Source organism: Glycine soja, chromosome 2 (assembly GCF_004193775.1).
Source record: "Glycine soja cultivar W05 chromosome 2, ASM419377v2, whole genome shotgun sequence".
Taxonomy (NCBI): Eukaryota; Viridiplantae; Streptophyta; class Magnoliopsida; order Fabales; family Fabaceae; genus Glycine; species Glycine soja.
Window position 1 is genome coordinate 40,556,804 of NC_041003.1, and position 20,302 is coordinate 40,577,105.

Genomic DNA, 20,302 nt, shown 5'->3' on the forward strand with positions numbered 1-20,302 from the left:
TATTCTTTGGGGACCCTCTATGGACAATGTCACACTTATTAAGGCAATGCTCAGAAGTTATGAGATGGTATCTGGCCTTAATTAACTTTGCTAAGAGTCATTTTGGTGCTATTGGACAAACTCAGCAGTGGTGCAGATCTGCAGCTGAACACCTGAACTGTGGTTCTCTGCAGCTTCCTTTCACCTATTTGGGGATGCCCATAGGTGCTAACCCGAGAAGGAAAATTATGTGGGAGCCCATATTTAGAAAATTTGAGGCCAAGCTGAATAAATGGAACCAGAGGAAAGTTTCAATGGCAGGCAGAATTACTTTAATAAATTCTGTCTTGACAGCCTTGCCTCTGTTTTACTTGTCGTTTTTCAGGGCCCCTTCAGCAGTGATAAAGAGGCTAACTTCAATCCAAAGAAACTTTCTGTGGGGAGGAGGTGCAGAGGGGAAAAAAATTGCTTGGGTGGCTTGGGATCAAGTCTGTGCTCCTAGAAATAAAGGAGGCTTGGGAATCAAAGCTATCAAGGATTTTAACAGAGCACTTCTCATCAAATGGAAGGTTTTTTTTTTTTTTTGATCAGCAAAAGTAATTATATATTGATAGAAGTACCAGAGGTACTAAGACATACAAAAGGTAGTTCCATACTCATGGTTCCCAAATAAAACTAAAGAAGTTTGAAGAGGAACCATAGTATGGCTACAAAAAGTAAGAACTGCTACAACTCCTACTGTGAGCTACTGAAAATTAAAACAAAAATCCCTCTCTGATGTGAGTTGACCATTGGTTGAAGTAAAGTTTGAAATCTTTGTCCAAATTTGTGAGCCATGTCCACACTAAATATACTGCATCGTCTACAAGCTTGCTACCATTAAAAGAATCATTGGAGAAAATAATTCTGTTCCTCATCTTCCATATAGACCAGACCACAGCCATCCACCAACTTTGTCACCTACTTCTTCTTATCCCTTCCACTTGAACAAAGGAGTGCTGAAGAAAATGCTGAACTGGATTGGAAGGGAAAACTGTAGTGATACTCAGCCAAGATATAGTCTCCCACCAAATAGGCCGAATCTTTGTGCAGTGAAAAAATAGGTGGGACACCTCCTCTTCCCTAACACCACAAAAAGGACATGAAGCATCCGAGATCTGTACTTGCCTTCTTTGCAGATTACATTTTGTTGGTAATCTGTCTTGAAATAATCTCCACCCGAAAATAGCTATCTTGCTGGGAATCTTCAAATTCCATAATTCCACAAAGGCTTGGTCCTTACTTGCAGCTGCTCCCCCTTCCCTTAACATGAGATATGCAGACTGAGATGAGTAGATACCTGAAGGGTGACCGGCCCAAACCCAACCATCTTCACCTTGATGCTGAATAATCTGCCCTTCTACCTCTCCAAGGAAGTTGACTGCCGAATCTACTTCGCTGTCAAACAGATTTCTCCTCCAAGAAAAGCGCCACTCCCACCCATGATCTTTATGTTGCCCCATCTGTCTTATAGTGTGATGTTGCTGCATTGAAATGAGGTACTAGGGTACTTTTCTGCCAAAGACACCTCTTGGTTTATCCATCTATCCTCCCAAAAGTTAATTCTATGACCAGCACCAACCTTCCATCTGAATCCTTCTTGAATGCTCCTTCCTTGATATGATTGACAAACAACCCTTTTTAAGTCCCTCCACCATAATGACTGGCAGGCTGCCCTATCCCCTTCCTCCAAACCCCTCCACCCTCCATATTTGGACTCCACTACTTTGACCCACAACTCCTGATGATGGTTTAAGAGATGCCACTTCCATTTTCCTAGCAAGGCAATATTAAAGGCTTTGACATCCTTAATACCAAGCCCTCCTCTTTCTTTTGGTAAGCAAACCTTCTCCCAACTTATCCAAGCTATCTTCTTTTGATCATGCTCCCCTCCCCAAAGGAATCTACACTGAATCTTTACTAATTTGGCAACCACCGATTGAGGAATCCTGAAAAAAGAAAAGAAAAAGATAGGGATGGAAGTTAGAACAGATTGGATCAGTGTCACTCGTCCCCCGAATGAGATATGCCTTTTCTTCCAATTTGAGAGTTTTCTCTCACATTTGTGAATAATGGAATCCCACATTCTACCCCGCCTCGGATTGGCCCCAATGGGAATACCCAGGTACACAAAAGGAAAAGTCATCAAGCTGCAATTCAAATACTTGGCCGCGAGGTGCTTCCATTGAGCTGATACTCCAAAAGCACCAAAAGAACTCTTAGCAAAATTAATCTTCAATCCTGATACCAACTCAAAAGACCTAAGCATGACTTTTATAGCTTCGACATTCTCCATACAAGCTTCACCAAAAAAAATGGTGTCATCCGCATACTGCAAGATGCTGATAGGCACATAGTTAGTACCAACCAAATAGCCTTTGAACAGATTCTCCTCCACAGCCCTCCTCATCAACCCATTCAAGCCTTCTGCGACAATATTAAAGAGAAAGGGAGCTAAAGGATCCCCTTGGCGAAGGCCCTTTTGAGGAAGAAATTCAGAAGTCGGACTTCCATTCACCAAAACAGAAATAGAGGCGGATTTGACACATCCTTCAATCCACTTAACCCAGTGCGGACTAAAACCTGTTCTCCTCAACATATAAAACAAAAAACTCCAAGATACCGAATCATATGCCTTTTCAAAATCAACCTTAAACACTAGGCATGATCGATTGCTTCTCTTAGCTTCATCAATAACCTCATTTGCTATGACTACACTATGAAGAAGTTGTCTCCCTTCAATGAAGGCAGATTGAGACTCATTAATGATAGACGGCATCACCTTCTTCAATCTCTTAGCCAGCAATTTAGCAACTATCTTATACATGCACCCAATAAGAGATATGGGCCTATAATCGTTTAAAAATTGGGGATCATGCACCTTTGGGATTAACGCTAGGAAAGACGCGTTAGAACCCTTAGGGAACACACCATTTACATGAAACTCATCCAAAAAGCGAAGCACATCTGGCTTCAGCAACTCCCAAAATTGCTTCATAAATTTGAAATTGAATCCAACAATCAGATGGAAGTGGCTGATGTTCCAGCAATCAGACCAACTATGGAGTAGAATTCTCATCTCAAAGTATAAAGGATGGAGAGGGTTGGAAGAGGCCTCTCACAAGCAGACCCATTCCTTTTGGTGGTCTGACTTGAAGTCTGTAATGCTCCACAGCAGCATGGCTGGGGTCCTTAATCAGTTCCAATGGAAATTGGGCAGTGGTGATCAAATATTATTTTGGGAAGATTCTTGGATGGGTGATGGAAGAACTCTTAGAGAAAAATATCCAGATTTGTATCAAATATCCTCTCACAAGTCTCAGCTAGTGGGCAACATGGAGTTCTTTGGAGAAGAAGGTTGGCAGTGGGAATTCTCTTGGAGGAGAAACCTTTTTGACAACGAGTTGGGAAGTGCCTCAGATTTTATTGATCAGGTCACAGCTTTAAGCCCTAATGCAGCTTTGAAGGACCATTGGGTGTGGGGTGCTGATCCAAAAGGAACCTTTACTACATCCACTGCTTACCTTTGTATTAAAGGTGATCAGTCATCAGCCTACCTAAATCATGCTTTCAATCAGTTGTGGGAAATAAAAGCACCTCCGAGAGCTTTATCCTTTGCTTGGAGACTTCTTTGGGATAGGTTACCGACTAAGGAAAACTTATTTAGAAGGCAAGTTGCTCTTGATAATGATCTCTACACCTTCTGCCAAAGCCAAGTGGAATCTGCCTCTCATCTCTTCACATGCAAAAAAATTATGCCACTGTGGTGGGAATTTTCTTGGGTCAAGGAAGTAAGAGTCTTGCATTGTAGGCCTGTGGACAACTTCACTCAGCACTTCTCTTTGGCTGCTTCGAGGGCTACTAATAGAAAGTGGAAGATTTGGTGGATAGCATCAACAGTTTCTATTTGGAACTATAGGAATGATATGATTTTTAAAAATCAACAGTTTGCTATCTCTAAGTTGGTGGATAATGCAATCTTTCTCACCTGGTCTTGGTTGAGGGGGTGGGAAAAGGACTTTGCTGTTCTGTTTCAACAATGGTCCTCATCTATGTCTTTTGCCTTCACCTAGTGTGGGAAGGTTGGCTGGGTTTTGTAATGTTTCTTGTTGGGGAGGTTTTTGTAGGTTTTATTTTCTAGCCTCAGCATATGGCTTTCTTATGTATCTTTGTAGTACCTCTGGTACTATACTTATATAATATATGATTACTTTTGGCCATTCAAAAAAAAAAAAGCCTCTAAGTTCATTTCCTAAAGGATTGTCTTGGACTTTGACTAGATACATTTGAAAATAGTACCATTTATGCTTCAGAGGCACAAATACATAATGTCATAATAATTTGAATCATAAACAGAACTAATTTCATTGGCTTTAGAGGACACAACAAATATGCAAACTTAATAATCAGTGGGCCAGTTTCCAAGGTTGTTATTCTATCCTCTAGATTCAACAATTGGACTTCCATTTTGTCTTCCACATGTAATTATTCATTTGTTTGAAGAGTAGTCACATGCCATATTCACATTCTTTTATGTGATTGTGGCTGTTTAATAGAAGTAAATTCTCCTCTAAAGAGTTTTAGGATAAAACCTAGCAATGTAATAATAGATTTTATATTGAAGAAATGGAATGTTTATTGTAAAAGCTAAAGTTGACGAAATACACACATTTGTTGGCCAATTACAAAAGACAAGAACAACCAAGCACATTTGACAACCCTCCATACATTTTTTGGTGAATATTTTGACATGACTATAACAGAAGCATAGGCAACTGTAACATGCAGATACTACACTGATCTCTTTCAGTTGTTCTTATGAAGCTTTCAGCTATCAATCAATTCCATGGTCTTAATTTTACTCCAAAAATTTATGGTTTTGATGCCTGAATATTGGCATCAGAATATGTACAAATTACAATATAAATGCAACTAATTGAATGCAAATACATTGTAAATGCAGACTTTGATTCATAGCTTACCTAATCATCCCAAGTTCTTCCATGCATTCCATCAACTTCTTGTGCCTAACATAAAAGAAAATACATATAATAATTTATTAAATTAGAAGTTAGAATTTTGTCAAACCACAAACAAACATTGTTCCAGTTACCCCGTCGACAGAAACTCAGCTGCTTTCACATTTGAAGGGCTCTCCAGCCATGTACTGTATTTAATAAAGCTCTGCATCCAATGAGAGCAAACATCAAAAGCCTGGCGCACTGCTTCAGCATTGGGAGGGCCTTCTTGTTTACTTCTATGCATATGAGATTGTTTTGTAACGCTGGTGATTCCCGGATAAAATGGAAGCCAATCCAACTCTTCACAAACTACCTATGCAGTTAATAGGCTTTTAACAGTTAAAATAACTTAATGATTAAGCGTCACTGTCAAATTTAACGACTATAATACTAACCTCCACGTACAATTGATATGAACTAATGGATGAGAGCTGAGGGTAGTATAAAATACTGCCTCCAATAAGATATCTGTACCAAATAGTTATATAAAAAAAATGAAAAACTATTCATAGAAAGAAAAACAAAGTTAAAGATAAAGATAGTTGAGTTTGAATTAGATGGAAAAGGAGAGAAGTGATACTCTTACAGTGATATGGTGTGTGTAAAGTTACGAGCCTAAAACACTTATTTATACTATTATTATCTAGGTCAAGTACTAGGGTAGTACAACTAGTACAAGCCTAGCCTTAAAAGCCACTAACATGATAGGACTCTAAAACAATAAGAACATAATGTTTTAACAATAGGAATAACATATACAAGTTGTACCTGATGAAATCTTCAATTGGATCATCTAGAGTATCAAAACCATTTGTCAAAAGAAATGATCTTGTGCTTCTGCCTAAAGCAATAAAGAACCCAAAAACAGCCAAATCCTTCTCCAAGACCTGCAATATACTAACTTTCAATTGAAGGTTTTGTAACAACAAAGCACATACATGAATGGAAGAGGATTAGCTCTATTATACTCAACTGAACTCATCTCTTCATTCTTTTGTTATTTCATTTACTGAATGTTCTTTCTCTTCAAACTTAATTGTTGATTATGTGATTGATATTTGTTGATTCTTTTTATGTTTCCCAGTTACCTTATTTAGGAGATTGTTGAATCATATCTTAGATCTGGGGATTCCTTTCCTTTTTTCTGTATATCTTGCATCTCAGTTAGGATACTGTTGTGTCATATCTTATATGATGATAGTATGATGTTGAGCACAGAAAAAAATTGTTCATGCAATTTTGCTACAGGTGGAGCAGTTACAGATTGACACAAGGGAGGCAATTTCACATGTGAGAACACTGAGTTTGACCACTCGACTGTTTCTAGTTATAACCCTGCGAATTCAAGCATTAATCAATCCCAAGAAAAGCTCCTTCTCTAAGCACAAAACCAGGCAGGAATACAATAGGAGCAAGTGCATGTCCTGCAGCTAGTTATTCATGAAATTCATCGTTCAGATACAAAAAACCCCAGCACTAGGCATTTATCTTATCAAGAGTATGTTAGGAAGAGGGAAGAAGGTTGTTGTTTTCATTGTGGGCCTGTGGCCAACGATTTGGCCACTTCATGGATGTCTTGAAAGGAAGTTGAGTGCTTATTTGGGGGGAAGATGATGATGGGGCAAAAAAGGAGAGTTCAAAGAGGTTGAATTGATGGAGCCAAATTCAAATGTTGATCTGCATGGAACAATTTCCTTATTTCAACCTTGAGGACAAGGTTATTTCTATATTGGACCAAGTTCTGAATTAAGCATTCATAATTCTATATTTGGAAGTTATTAGGCACATAGTTGTCAATAGCAGCAAATACCATCGCTGTAGCACCAGAGCAGAGCCAAATGGCCCCTAGCTGCTATGACAAGACTATAGTGTCTTGGTTAAGTAGTGCAGCCATCACAGCCACTATCCCAGAGCAGAATCAAAGGAACAATCCGCAGCAGTTAGCGGTGGAGCAGGCGCAACTCCAAAATTCGAATGAAATCCCTCTTCCTTAAATGCCCTTACTTTATGATCGTTAATGGGATTGGGAGTATTTTGGGGATTGTAGTTGTGCATCAGCCTTCAAAGGGGAAAAATACCCTTGAAAAGTTATTTCTTCCTCTTAGTTACCTCCACGTGACCCAACCTCTGTTTCTGGAGACCCATTTTCCAGCAACCAACTGCTATTTCCGGCTACCTTTTTTTTAACTGGCAACCCACATCCACTTATGTTTTCCTCTTTCTCCTCCACTCCTGCAGGTTGAACCCGCTTTCCTTCTTTCTCTTGTTCCTCTACTCACTTTCCTTCTTTCTCTTCTACCATTGCTCTCTTCTATCAATTTTCACTTTGTCTTTTTTCCCCCACTACCCAGCTGCTGGGCAGTTTCTGTATTCTGTTTCCTTTTGTTTCTTGACTCTTTGCTATCCTCTTTTGCTATCTCCTGGTATGTTTTGTTTGACTATGAGTTTTTATAATTAATTATGAACAATTTATGAACTGAGTATTTTTCCAATTTTTGAGCATATATACATATATGTAAAAATATTAGAATATCAGTCATCCTGCTAATACAATCCCATTTTTGGAGTCAGCCTCTCTGTGCCACTATCCGGGATTGATAACTATGATTAGGCAGTTATTTTTATATTAATTTCAGATTAAGCAGTTATAGGTTATGATGACAGTTACAGCGTTATACAAGTTGTTACATATTTGTAAAAGGTAATTAAGGTGTAAGATTGTTATTTCTAGTGTTTTGAAGGAGGGAACTCCTGGTTAGGTGGAAACCCTGTGTTGATGTTTGTACTCAAATCGTGCCTTAAGAACATGTTTCTATAATTTACTCCGAATTCAGTGTTTTATTTCAAAGGTCCAATATCATTTCAACTAAATGTGTTCTGAGACATTTAAGCCCAGCATCATCTCCCTAGAATTGTCAAAACCATGCTCTCTTCAGAATTGAACATAACTAACCTCAATACTTTCAGATGTTGTCAATCTTGACCATATTTTCTCCTTATCAATAGCTTGCTGTAGCTGCTTCTGAGCAAGATTTACCCAGAAAACAACCTCTTCTGAACCCCACTTCTCTTTTGCTCTACATGAGGCAGCCCGAGGACCAAAATGTACAAGAAATTCTCTGTGCAGACCAATATTTTTTATAGAATTATATGATTGACTTACAGGAATCAAACCAACCAGCATGTCCATCAAACTACTGGTTATCTCTGTTATCATTGAAAAGAATTGCGAACAAGAAACTCTTGACAGGCCAAGTTTAGCAATTGCAGCAATACATATTAGTGCAAGCAGAAGAAGTGATATGTCACTTGCACTACTTAAACCCATATTTTTTCCAGACCTGGAATTCAGTTAAAAGATCATTTATGCATTGTCTATAAATAAATAATAATAATAATAATAATAATAATATCAAGGAACATGAACTGACTAGTAACAGTTAATATCTCAATTTATAGATAAGAGAAAACATACAATGCAATGGCAGCAGTAAAGCGTCCATCCCCTTCTAACTTATTAACAAAGGATGTCACTGCAGCTGGTACTTGCTCAGACCAAAACCATTCATATGCTTCAGGGTGTTTGGCTGATAATTTTTCTCTAATTAAACTCTCCAGGGGAGCAGAGAGCCTTAGCAAACTGAATCAATGAAACATTAGCGCAAGTTTTATGCCCAAAGCTACTAGGGAGTAGTGTAAAATATTAAAACTAAACAAAAAAGAGAGAAAAAAAAAACCATGAAACACATCAATAACAGTGAACCAAAGACTGGAAGGCAATCGAAATGGTTTAGAAGTGTACAATCTTTTATGTGTGGATAGAAAATTGATGTGATATTAAAAATTAGTCTGTTTGATATAGAAGGTACAACACAAGTTACTACCTTAAACGAGCCCAAAAATTCAAATCAGATGGTTCTCATTTGAACTGGCTGCAAAGCATGGACTTTGACACAGACACCAAACACAACACAGTTAATGTCTAAAATATTAGACATCGGACACCATGTGTGTATAGCTAGAAAGAGTCTAATGAAACAAAATATGAATAACATAACAAAAGATCTAAATTGGTAGTATAATTCACCTTTTTAAAAAATCCTTATATGTTTTATGTATGATAACAAGCCTCATCACAAATAAAAGTAAGAGATGTTATCTTTTAATATTTTATAATATATTTTTAACTGACTTTTCTTAAAGCTAAAAAATTAAATATTTTTAAATAATATTAGTGTGTGCCCATCCATATAGTGATGTTAGCTCAAGTGTCCAAGTTGTGTAGACTGTAGAGGTGTCAGCTTAAGTGTCCAAGCCAACAAAAAATACTTTTTAACTGGAAACCTAATGAAAAGTGCCTGACACATGTAAAACAAGTGTCAACTGTGGTAGAATGTCAATATTAGAAATGTGTCTGACAGTGTGACACTTCAAACAAGAGACTTGTCCGTGCTTCATAGGGAACTAGATCCCGGCATCACTTTTGAACTGCATGAGATACAGTTACGAATCAAACAGTGTGTAATCTTTAAACAATTTTTTCATGTTTTACTTAAATTAAATATGAAAAATTATTTCCAAGGGGAAAATGCCTACAGCTAAAAATTAACTTCAAAGGATCTTGATCCACTCTCAAATTCAATAAAATTTAGATTTCATCAGGAAAAAATAAATAAATACTTTAAACTTAAGAATTTGACATTAAGACGTAAAATAGCTGTAGAAAACACACTTCAATGATATAAACCATAAAATGACTGAACTACTTACGAAATATTTCTTGTACATCTATTACAAGTTTACACAAATTCAAGCATAGAATTTCTACTTCCTTCTGATTAATAAGTCTGACATTTTATTGTTTGCAAAGTTCAATGGAAACAGATAAAAATGAACCAAAATACAAAGCAAAATGCTACCTCTTTTGAACAAATACATTGACATTTCGGTCTCTACCATCACTTTGAGATGAAATTTCACTTGCAGCTTGCAATAAGGAGTACACAGCAGCCTGAGAGAATTTATGCAACCTGTTTCTCAGTTCTTCAAAAATTTTGAAAATTTAAAAACAATGAGCTCAAGTGACTTGTCAGTTATGACTAATGAGATCCTAACAGTTCTTGTAGCAAAGGCAATAGAAGAAACATTACTCAGATTAATTTATGATGAAACATATATATTACAGCAATATATAATTAGGTTCCATCAATACAAATGTTCATTAGAAAAAAGAGACATAATGAGGATGAAGCCAAATTTCCAGGTCCTAGGCCTAAAAGCAGACAATACGTTAAATTACCCAAAGCCAAGACTCAATTACTTCAAAATAGTGAAACATAAAATACCTACTTACAAACATATACAAAAAGTGAAACAAGACCAGTCAATGAACTAACACCAATCAACATGTTGATAATTCCTTCTGCAGTTATTACTTTGAAGAGTCATAACATAATATTGAATCACTACTGGATTGGCCTAGGAGGAGGAGGAGAGAACCACATTTCAGTGATAATGTTTTTCAATAAATACAAGCAGCAATATTTGCATCACACTAATGCATTAGATTCCATCTTAAAACCAATTGACATCAAGTATATAAATCACACCCCTGTAGCTGAGGTAGACAATATAGGACTTTTCACCCCCCTTCCACACACACACCACACACATATGCCTGCTGGACACAGTAAACATGGCAGAAACTACCAAATTGATGAAGATCCTCTCCAGTCTCCACAAACCACAGAAACAAAAGAAATGGGCTATAGACCTTTATGCAGTGATAGGCATGCCCCCTCACACAAAAGTCCTTCTGGACAATGCTTATGACTGATAATATGCTCTATTAACTCCAATATTGATGTTCCCAAGTACATGCCTAATAATGGAAAGCTTCTTCTAGTAAGTAGTGACCATAATTGTGCTTGTTTATTGACATATGTTGGTGCATATTCTAGTCAGTATACCAACAATGGCTTGCAAAAGAAAACCTATTGTCACACTTCTTCCTTTTACAATTCATCTAGCTTGTATTTGTCTATGCTCACATGAGTTAGACTATAGAATAACATATTATCACAAAGGCTGTCAGTCTAATATTTATATGCACAAATGTATGTTGAACTTTACACATGATATGACCCAAATAATACTATGTAACAAAAGTCATGATAATATCTGACAAGATAAATGCCATACCTGACAAGACAGTGCCTTCACCCATGCATTTTGGTCTACCCCAAGCCAGGCTGTTGATAACCAGGACATTCGTGAGAACGATTTATGTTCTTTAATTGCCAGTTCAAAAACCCTGGTTGCATCATATAAAGCTTGGACAAGTCCATCACAAAACTCTTCATCTTCCAGTGACCTATTCAGTTTCACCCTCATTTTTTCTAGGTCAGTACCGGAGCTAGCTTGGAGGCTCCCATTTACAGTCACGCCATCATCAGAGGAGGCAAATGGTAACAAGTGCAACCCCCTTCTAGGTTTAGAAAAAACCGAATAGCATTTTCTAAAGCCCAACAGACCATGATTACTGCTCGATAGAACATCATGTCGTATAAGGCATCCCTTTCTAGAACTCCACCATTTACTCAATAGTACGCAATGAAAGTCCGACACTTTTCTCCCTGCATAAGGGGAACCATTCGAAAGCCAACAATTTGAAGAGCTGCCAATCAATATGTAATCAGTACCCGCACATACACGACAAATTATACACAAGACCTCAGCTAAAAAGGAATGCAATAAATATGAAAACAAAGAGCAATAGTTCAGCCACACTAATACATATTTATTGCGGAAGTGGTGCAATGAATTACATCATGGATTTAAATAGTTAACTAATCATCTGTTAAGTGTTAACCCACAACAATATATCCTTCCATCATCTAAACCTCTCATACTCGATAATAACAGATAACCATATCATTATAACCTAAAAAACTTGCATCAAAACCACGCATCAAAAGCCATTACTACTCTCAACCTTTATTCACCGATTGAAAACACAAATTTCCATGCTGTAAAAGGCAAGAGCATCAAAATCAAGGAAACAAACATTTCCCGAATTACAATTACCGTCACAAATTAGCTCAAGCAGTTTCAGCATAAGCTACATAATATAAGAAATAAATGTTTCAATCGTAATCTACACGGAAAACCTAGGTGCCTCCACACTCACTCACTCACTCAGCGAAGAAGAATCGTAATCGCAATTCGCAACCAGCAAGAGAAAGAAAGAGAGAAATACAGAGAAATCGATCACCTTAACGGAAGAAAGTTGTTGGTGGTGCTGCGCAATGTAACTGCCATGAAGCGGATACAGAATCGGAGAGAAAGAACTGAGTTGCGTTAGAGAAAGAGAGAAGGAAGAAGAAAAACACAGTGAAATGAAAGAGTAGAAGAGCTTGCGTGACCAAACAGACACTGAAGAAGAGAGAAGGAAGGAAACGATGACGTGGCAGGAAGGGTGCTTTATCTGAATACGTGGAGAGCCCGCAAATCACACAACACTGCCTTTGTGAAAACGCCCACCACACCACTGGGTTGGGTTGTTTGTGCGTCGCGAACTCGCGGTTCATATTCACTGCCTGCGTATGGGCACGGGGCACCTCTTCAAATTATTGTTTTAAAATTTATTCAATTTGACCCTTTTTTATTTTATTTTTTCATATATCTATTTAAAAAATAATAATTTAATGTTCATATACTAGCCGTCTAAAATTAAAATTAATTTTAGCCATCATAACATGTAAAACTATTTTATAATATTAATACATTATCTATTTTCTTAAAAACAAACAATTCCATTCAAAAGAGTTTCAAATAAATTATAAACACATTTTTCATCAAAAATTCACTAGATAAAATTTAAAATTTTTAATTGTAAAAAAAAAAAACTAATCCTTTTAATATTCATGTTGACTTTCTAACAAAATTGATAAAAATTCACGAGTATTAACAATATGAGAATATCATAGGTATAATATAATTAGGAAAAAGATCTACTTATTCAAATACTTCATTTAATATCAATAAGTCGTTGATTTGAGTGATTTTAGTCTCGAGTATAAATCTTATGGATAAAAAAAGATGTGATTGGGAGAGGAGATCCCACTAAAAGTGTTGTTTAAAATTTAACATACATATTTATTAATTATTAACTCTTACCATATGATTAATTGAATACTTAAAGCTTAGGTGTTGTTTTTTTCATTTTCTTCTTGAATATTAATAATATTATATTTTTAAAATGTTTTGGTTTCAAACAACAAATACAAACCTTATGAAGTAAACCATTAGGGTGAGTTTAGAGGTAGGGGTTAGGGTAAAAGTATGAGGTCTTAGATTCAATCGTCATTGTACACCCAAAATACAAATAAAAAACTCATGATATAAGAGTTTTGTGAATTGGTTCAATTAGGATTGTCTAACAAAGAATAAAAAACACAAACTAAGCCAACTCAATACTACTTAGTTGGTTTGGACATCTAACACCCAAAACCCAACCCAACTAAACCTGATTGCATCCCTAACTAGATCAACCTCAAATGTAAACTGAGACTATGCATAAGGCTTTTACTAAAGAATGTCTACGTCTTAGGTGGAACAATCTTTGTTGCAAAGTGAAGCCAAGCCTAAGGCTTTGTTAAAGAATGCCTAAGTCTTAGCTGGATGGACCTTCATTTCAAAGTGAAGTTATGTTTAGGGTTTTTACTGAAGAAAACCTAGGCTTAATTGGACTGACCTCTAATGTGAAGTGGTGTCATGCCTAAGGCTTGTATTAAAAAGTGGCTAGGTTTACTTACCTTTATTATGGACTGCGGAGTAAGGCCATGCTTAAGGATTTTGATGAATAGTGCTTAAGACTTAGCTAGATCGATCTCTACTTCAAAGTGAGGTCATGCCTAAGGCTTTTGTTGGAGAGTGCCTAAGCTTAACTAGGTCAACCTCCATGGCAAAATGAGGTCATCCTTAAGACTTTTATTGAAAAGTGCTTAGGTCTTAATTAGTCGACCTATGTTGAGAAGTGAAGTCATGCTTAGGGCTTTTCAAAAGAATGCCTAAGTCTTAATTGGACTAACATTTTATGCAGAGAAAGGTCATACCTTGTACATACTAAAATGTTAAATGTAAAAAGAATAAAAAAATGATAATTAAACCTCTAACTCTCAAGTCACGAAATATCAACTCTATCTTTACATCAAGGTTGTGAGCCAATCTAGCCCACCACAAGTTTTAGCCATATTAAGTTGTTAAATATTAGCTCACCACAAATATAGGTTAAATTAAACCTAGTCACTTAGTTTGCGACTCACCCAAGTTAAACTTGTGGCTCATGGGTTGGGATTTTATTATGTAAAAAAATTCACTTTATTGGTCTCTAATAATCTCGCATTCTTATTTGTTTTTTGTCTCTTCCAATATTTACAATATCTCAATTTTGACTTGAACGATGAACCGAACTTTAGGAGGGTGGCCACTAATAGAGAAATGCTTAATAATTCTGAATTCATTAATAGAAAGAAACAACTTATCATTAGAGATGTTATCTGACATTGAGAATTCAACATGGATTAAGTTGATGGTGGTGTTGAAATTTTATTTATATGACTGTTCACAAATTATCTATCCTCAATTTTTTAAAACTTAACAGTAAACAGAAATATTAAATAATTTGAATTCAACACAGTTAATCATTGATATTGTGTGAGTGTAATATAGTGCCCTCACTAGCCATTGTTATGACCAATAGTCTAAGAATAATATTTGATTTTCAATTTAAAAATAGTATATATATATATATATATATTATAACATAATAATAATATTAACGTTAAATAACATGTGAACAGGTCAGGTCAATAGGTTTATAAATTAAAGCCCATAATTCAATTTAAAAATCAATGAATTTGAATAAATTGGTTGACATTAAAATACACAAAATACTCAACTAAACTGATTTTGATCAATTCAGGCTTATGAATGATCCATGAACATCCTAGATTGAAAAGGACTTTTTTGTTCCTGAACCTAGCTCGGTTTCGGGCATGCCAAATGCTCCAAGGGATGTGAGTGATGGCAGATCAGAGGGCAAATCAATCAACGCTTGTGAGAACCACTTGTCGGTCCAGGAATTTAATTATGCTTTTCCCATCTTCTGAAGTCCAGAAACTTCCATCCAATGTTGTTGGCAAAATTGTTGTAAACCAGGCCAAATAGAAGACTTTGCATAGTATATATATATATATATATATATATATATATATATATCCCAATGGCTTATTATTTCTAACGAACCTTGCTCTTAAAAGCTTAGCCCACCAGTTAGAGTTGGAGGCAAATAGTTCCCAACTGAGTTTAAGCATAGAAGCTTCATCGGTCGCTCTTAGCCATCTAAGATTCAAGCCACGAAGAACAAATTAAAGGGGAAGCATAAATTATGCCAAGAGACAGTAACCAATTTTCTTTTGGTGGAATCTCCAGACCAAATGAAATTTCTGATACTTCTGACAAGATTTTTAATAAGGGAAAGTGACCATTTATGCGCAAAAGCTATAAATAAGCATTCCTTGAATGATAGATCTCACAAGCTGCACACGACCCGTGATGGAAAGCTTGACACCTTTCCATGAGACAACTTTTGAATGATTCTGCTTGCTATAGGTTGAAGATGTGACTTTCAGGGCCTTCCACTAAAAATAGGAATCTGTAGGTAATTATTGATGTTGATTCTTCAAGAAGCTACCATAGATCTAACAAAAAAATATGATTTATCCAAACTTTTAGAGAAGTTGTCATAAATATAACAACCAAAAAAAATACTTAAAGAGAGGAAGGAAGAAATGCGGATTCAAATTTCTCCAACTAACATTTTAATAAAATTAATAATTAATATTTATTAATAAAAGAAAGAGTACCCAATGATAACAAAGCAAGTATAGACAAATTTTTTATCCAACTACTATTCGTGCCTAGCCAGCTTGGATGCCATCCCTAATAAGCCAGGATATCATACCTAGTCGGAGGAAGAAATGGTGTCACTCGCTCTCATAGCAAATCAAGACCAAATTCACATATTTTTTTTAAAAAAAATAAATTAAAGACCAAATTCATCAATACAAAATTACAAAGACCTTGGCTACTTTTGATAGAAAATATAAAATCTAAAAATACATTTTTAAAAAATGGCAATTTAGCCACACAAACACAGCTGAAATACAAGGATAACTTAAAGCTATAGCTCCATATATAATTAATTAAGTGGTGCTAGCTAATGATTTCGTAGAGCCACTGCACACATAACAATGAGCAAAACGAAGAGAACCACGGCAACGAACGATGCCACCACTGCTCCACTAATCTCTTGGCAGAAATCACCAAATTGGTTGCAGATGGCAAGCCAATTCGAATCCTGATTGCCATTGTGTGCTAAGTACACTATGGCAGTAGCAGCGGCAGCACTAGAAGTTGCTAGAGTCAGGAACACCTGTAATGATGCTAAAATGTATGAGTAATGTTAATTAGTATTTTACACCATAAATCATTAATTATATCACTTTTATTTTATTCTCGTATAAGGTTTAGGTCTAGGACGGTATAAATATTACATCAAAGCTTGATGTATTGTTGAAATGTAAAATAGACTTTTATTCATTTATTCTTAATGCTATTATAAGCCTTTGTTACTTTACTTTTTAATTAAGTTTATTATCAAATTTATTCTAGCTACTTTTGGATTTTATAAAAAAAAATCATTTTTAATTTTTTTACAGTTATTTTATATTAAAAAGAACAAAGTTAATTAACAGTGTTTTTTCAAATTAAATATTAAGTTAAATATTCGTTAAATCAGAGATTAAATCGATACTTACAGTTTTAAAAACTAAAATAAATATTTACTCATTAAAAATATCATTAGGCAAACAGTTCAGTAATTGAATATTTATTTAATAAATTCTAATCAAATTAAAACTACTTATTCATAAATTTCAATTCACAATGAACATGTTATTGAAGTAAGATAAAAAAAAGAAACTTATTTTGATAAGTTTATTTTATATAAAATTATTAAGCACAATAATCTAAATAAAACTAGTAGAAATTAATGTCTTTTACAACTGCAGATGAACTTTTCAAATTAATGCTCCCTTGCTCAATTTGGTTCATTTAATTACGTAAAGTTATCTTTTTGTACTCGCCCATAAACATATATAATTTACCTTTTGTATCCCATAGCTATACTATATATCAAAAGAAAAAAAAATGATATTATTAGAGAGCCTACACAGTGTCTAGGATAATGAGGAAAAGTCTTGGTTCATTTAATTACGTAAAATTATCTTTTTGTACTTGCCCATAAACATAATTTACCTTTTGTATCCCATAGCTATATTATATATCAAAAGAAAAAAAAATGATATTATTAGAGAGCCTACAGTGTCTAGGATAATGAGGAAAAGTCTTGGTCCAGCGGCATGGGGACGTATAATAGTGACTATAGAGAAAGGTAGAGATAGGACTAGGTAGCCACCAACAAATGCCATAGCAATCACAAAAAACCTGCATTAATTCATTGCATGGAATATGTTAATTATAACATGAAAGTTTACAACAACAATAAAGTCTTGTATTCCATTAGATAAGGTAGATTATGTGAATTATTACATGAAGCCGTTCGACATTATTAAAAATCAAAATTTTATAAATAATGTGAAAGTTTATTAAGAAAACAAGATTAATTTGAGAGAGTCACATACTGGAAAGTAGAAAAACTATCATAGCTAGCCTCAAACTGGAAGAACTGAGTGAAGAAAGGGAGCGTCTCATCACTTGTTGCCATGGTGGCAGCAGCACCAAGAGCAGATGCAATAGCACCCAACCTTAGAATAAAGTCTAGTATGGCTACCCCTTTCTTCCACCCTCCTTCTGGCCTTGGGGGTGCACCTGGAACTTTTCTAATTCCATTCGCAATACTATTAATCTTGCTTGATTCTGCAGGGACATCAATGGTGGTTGACATTTTTGGCTTTTGAAATTGAGATGTTGGTAGGTAAATAATGCCCCAAGTAGTAGTAGTGCTCTCAATGTACAAGATAATGTAAATTGGGAAAATTGTGATACAATAGGTTTGATGCTAGCTTAAGCTTATATATACATCGTGATAGAAATCATAGAATTGAAGTCAAATATAAAATAAGTTTAGTGGAAGCAAGGGGGAGTCGTTATCACTTTAATTTAATTATTTAGAAACTCGTTTTTTCTATAGCAAGGTGATATACGGAGGTGGGGGAGATCGACAGAAAAATCCAGTCAAACATACATAGTACTACTTAATCAACTTTCTTTAATTTTTTAATTTTCCCTCTACTTTTTGGTTATATATTTCTTTTTTGTGTATACTTTTTGGTTATATGATGTTAATGGAAATGGTTGTCATGTGGGTTGACTTAGCTCTTTCCTTAAATATAATTTGCAGGACATGAAATATGGGGACTTAGCTCTAATTGATCAACTTTTGTTTTTTTGCGTTTGCAGTTTGATATATAGGTCTTACTACCTAAGTATCTTTAGCATATTGATTAAGGAATTAAAAAAAATATTTATTATATAAATTATAGAAAAAAAAGTAGTAAAAATTATGAATAACATAATTTTCCGTCTCTCAAATAAAATATTTTTACTTCAAATTCGTTAATCAATATGTTTTGCACTGATTAACATTTGTTTCGGTATATTATGACAATTAATGGACTGTCATGGATTTTGACAATCTCTTTCTGAAATATATTTTGCATTAAATCAAATTAAAGCGTACGTGCATTGTCATACTTAATCAACTTTCTTTCCTGCTCTTATGTTTTGGTAAGTATACATACATGACAATCATGCAAATTGTTGTCATGTGGTTTGACTATCTCTTTTTAAAGTAATTTACATGAAATCAAAGCGTGTTCTTTTTTAAAAAAATAAAAAATTCCACCACCTAATCAGCTAACCTACTTTCTGTAGTAAAATCAAGCCATGCAACCCAAAAAATAACGTAGAAATTGTTCCTATCTCTGTTTTTTATATGTCATTTTAAAAGAAAGTTCTTTTGTTTGTTTATTTATTTAGAGGATATTTTATACAGATTTATTATTTATTTATGAAAACAACATTAATTATAAATTTTTAATTATACCTTTGTTTTTAATTCTATCTTTAATTGTAAATTTTCAATTCCAGGATGAGAACAATTGCAGAGAAATTCTAACAACTCACCATTATTTCTCTCTAAGACATTTTATTATAATGATAAAAAAATATCAGAACTCACAAAATTATAAGTTAAATTTATTTAATAGGAAATAAGACTTGTATTATTTCGTGTGTTCTAATAAATTTTAGTTAAGTGAAAAATTAATGTTTTTCTAATTAATTGTAACGGTAATTAAAGAAAATATTGCACGAATAAATGAGAGAGAAATTTATTAATTAATAAGAAAAATTATAAAGAAATTAAATTTCACAAAAAATGAAAAGTAATTTTAAAATAAATGAAAATATTAATTATATCTCTTTGTCATTACCTTAAATAACCAATGAAAACATAGATAATGCTAGAAAAAAATGTAATAATTATATTGATATCCTTATGTTGACTTTGCCATTATCCTTGTGATGATATAGAATTGAAGCATGGGATTGGTTTCGTATGATTACAGAATCAATAAATAATTGTAAAAAAAAAATTGTGGTTAATGTAACAGAAATTGTAAATGAACTAGTATTTTAAAATTTTAATCTATGCAAGGTAAATATTTATTTAGATTATTATAATTATAATCCATAATAAATAAATGTTTTTAAATGATATATGGTTATTTTTAAATTGAGGTAATTTTTTTTTAAAGGAAATTGAGATAGTTAGATGGTCAAGAAAAATCAAGTATATAAAAAAAATGAAAAAAGAGTAATTTGAAATAACTGAGAAATATATATTGTTTGGCTAGTCGCATATAAAGTGTGTGAAATGTACTTCTCAAGAAGAGAAAAGAGATAGTGCTGATAATCTTTATCGAATATATTTAGTTGGGAGAATACAGATCGAACGGTTTTACTTTTCAAATTAGAGATTTCAATTTATTGTACTGAAATTAATAGATGATGTATCTGAGGTGATCGGATTAGAATTAGTATTAATGCAGTTGGACACACTATCAAAATTTTGAAATTGTAATTATAATTAATTATCATTAGATAATAATTTATAT

The 20,302-nt window shown here is 34.3% G+C and overlaps 2 protein-coding genes across 4 annotated transcripts in view; both read right to left on the reverse strand.

The window, feature by feature from the left end:
- LOC114394061 overlaps positions 1-12,634 on the reverse strand; it is a 27,697-nt gene extending 15,063 nt beyond the window's left edge. The window contains exons 1-9 of one of the 3 annotated variants that reach the window (XR_003662634.1): positions 12,313-12,634; positions 11,241-11,715; positions 9,959-10,050; positions 8,515-8,679; positions 7,993-8,380; positions 5,808-5,926; positions 5,435-5,507; positions 5,132-5,352; positions 5,001-5,045 (exon numbers count right to left, since the gene is read on the reverse strand). Coding sequence is in view for 2 of the 3 variants with exons in the window: in XM_028355615.1 (XP_028211416.1) it covers positions 5,001-5,045; positions 5,132-5,352; positions 5,435-5,507; positions 5,808-5,926; positions 7,993-8,380; positions 8,515-8,679; positions 9,959-10,050; positions 11,241-11,715; positions 12,313-12,359 (1,625 nt within the window). In the remaining variant the exon portion in view is untranslated. Of the gene's footprint in view, positions 1-5,000; positions 5,046-5,131; positions 5,353-5,434; positions 5,508-5,807; positions 5,927-7,992; positions 8,381-8,514; positions 8,680-9,958; positions 10,083-11,240; positions 11,716-12,312 lie in introns of those variants that run through there. The other 2 variants (XM_028355615.1, XM_028355628.1) reach the window with 2 other exon arrangements.
- Positions 12,635-15,971: 3,337 nt separating this feature from the next.
- On the reverse strand, positions 15,972-18,164 carry LOC114394075 (casparian strip membrane protein 4-like). Its single transcript, XM_028355639.1, has 3 exons — positions 17,807-18,164; positions 17,486-17,609; positions 15,972-16,536 (listed from the first exon to the last, which is right to left on the reverse strand). The coding sequence occupies exons 1-3, from the start codon at positions 18,067-18,069 to the stop codon at positions 16,321-16,323; spliced, it is 603 nt and encodes a 200-aa protein (XP_028211440.1). The 5' UTR covers positions 18,070-18,164; the 3' UTR covers positions 15,972-16,320.
- Between the last annotated feature and the right edge of the window lie 2,138 nt (positions 18,165-20,302).

What these genes read in the sequence shown, in the direction of transcription:
- LOC114394075 (XM_028355639.1), bottom strand. Translation starts at nt 18,069, where the DNA reads ATGTCAACCACCATTGATGTCCCTGCAGAATCAAGCAAGATTAATAGT. An exon ending in GATAGTTTTTCTACTTTCCA is followed by an intron (nt 17,610 to 17,806) that starts GTATGTGACTCT and finishes GAATTAATGCAG; the next exon opens with GTTTTTTGTGATTGCTATGG. An exon ending in TCCTCATTATCCTAGACACT is followed by an intron (nt 16,537 to 17,485) that starts GTAGGCTCTCTA and finishes GCATCATTACAG; the next exon opens with GTGTTCCTGACTCTAGCAAC.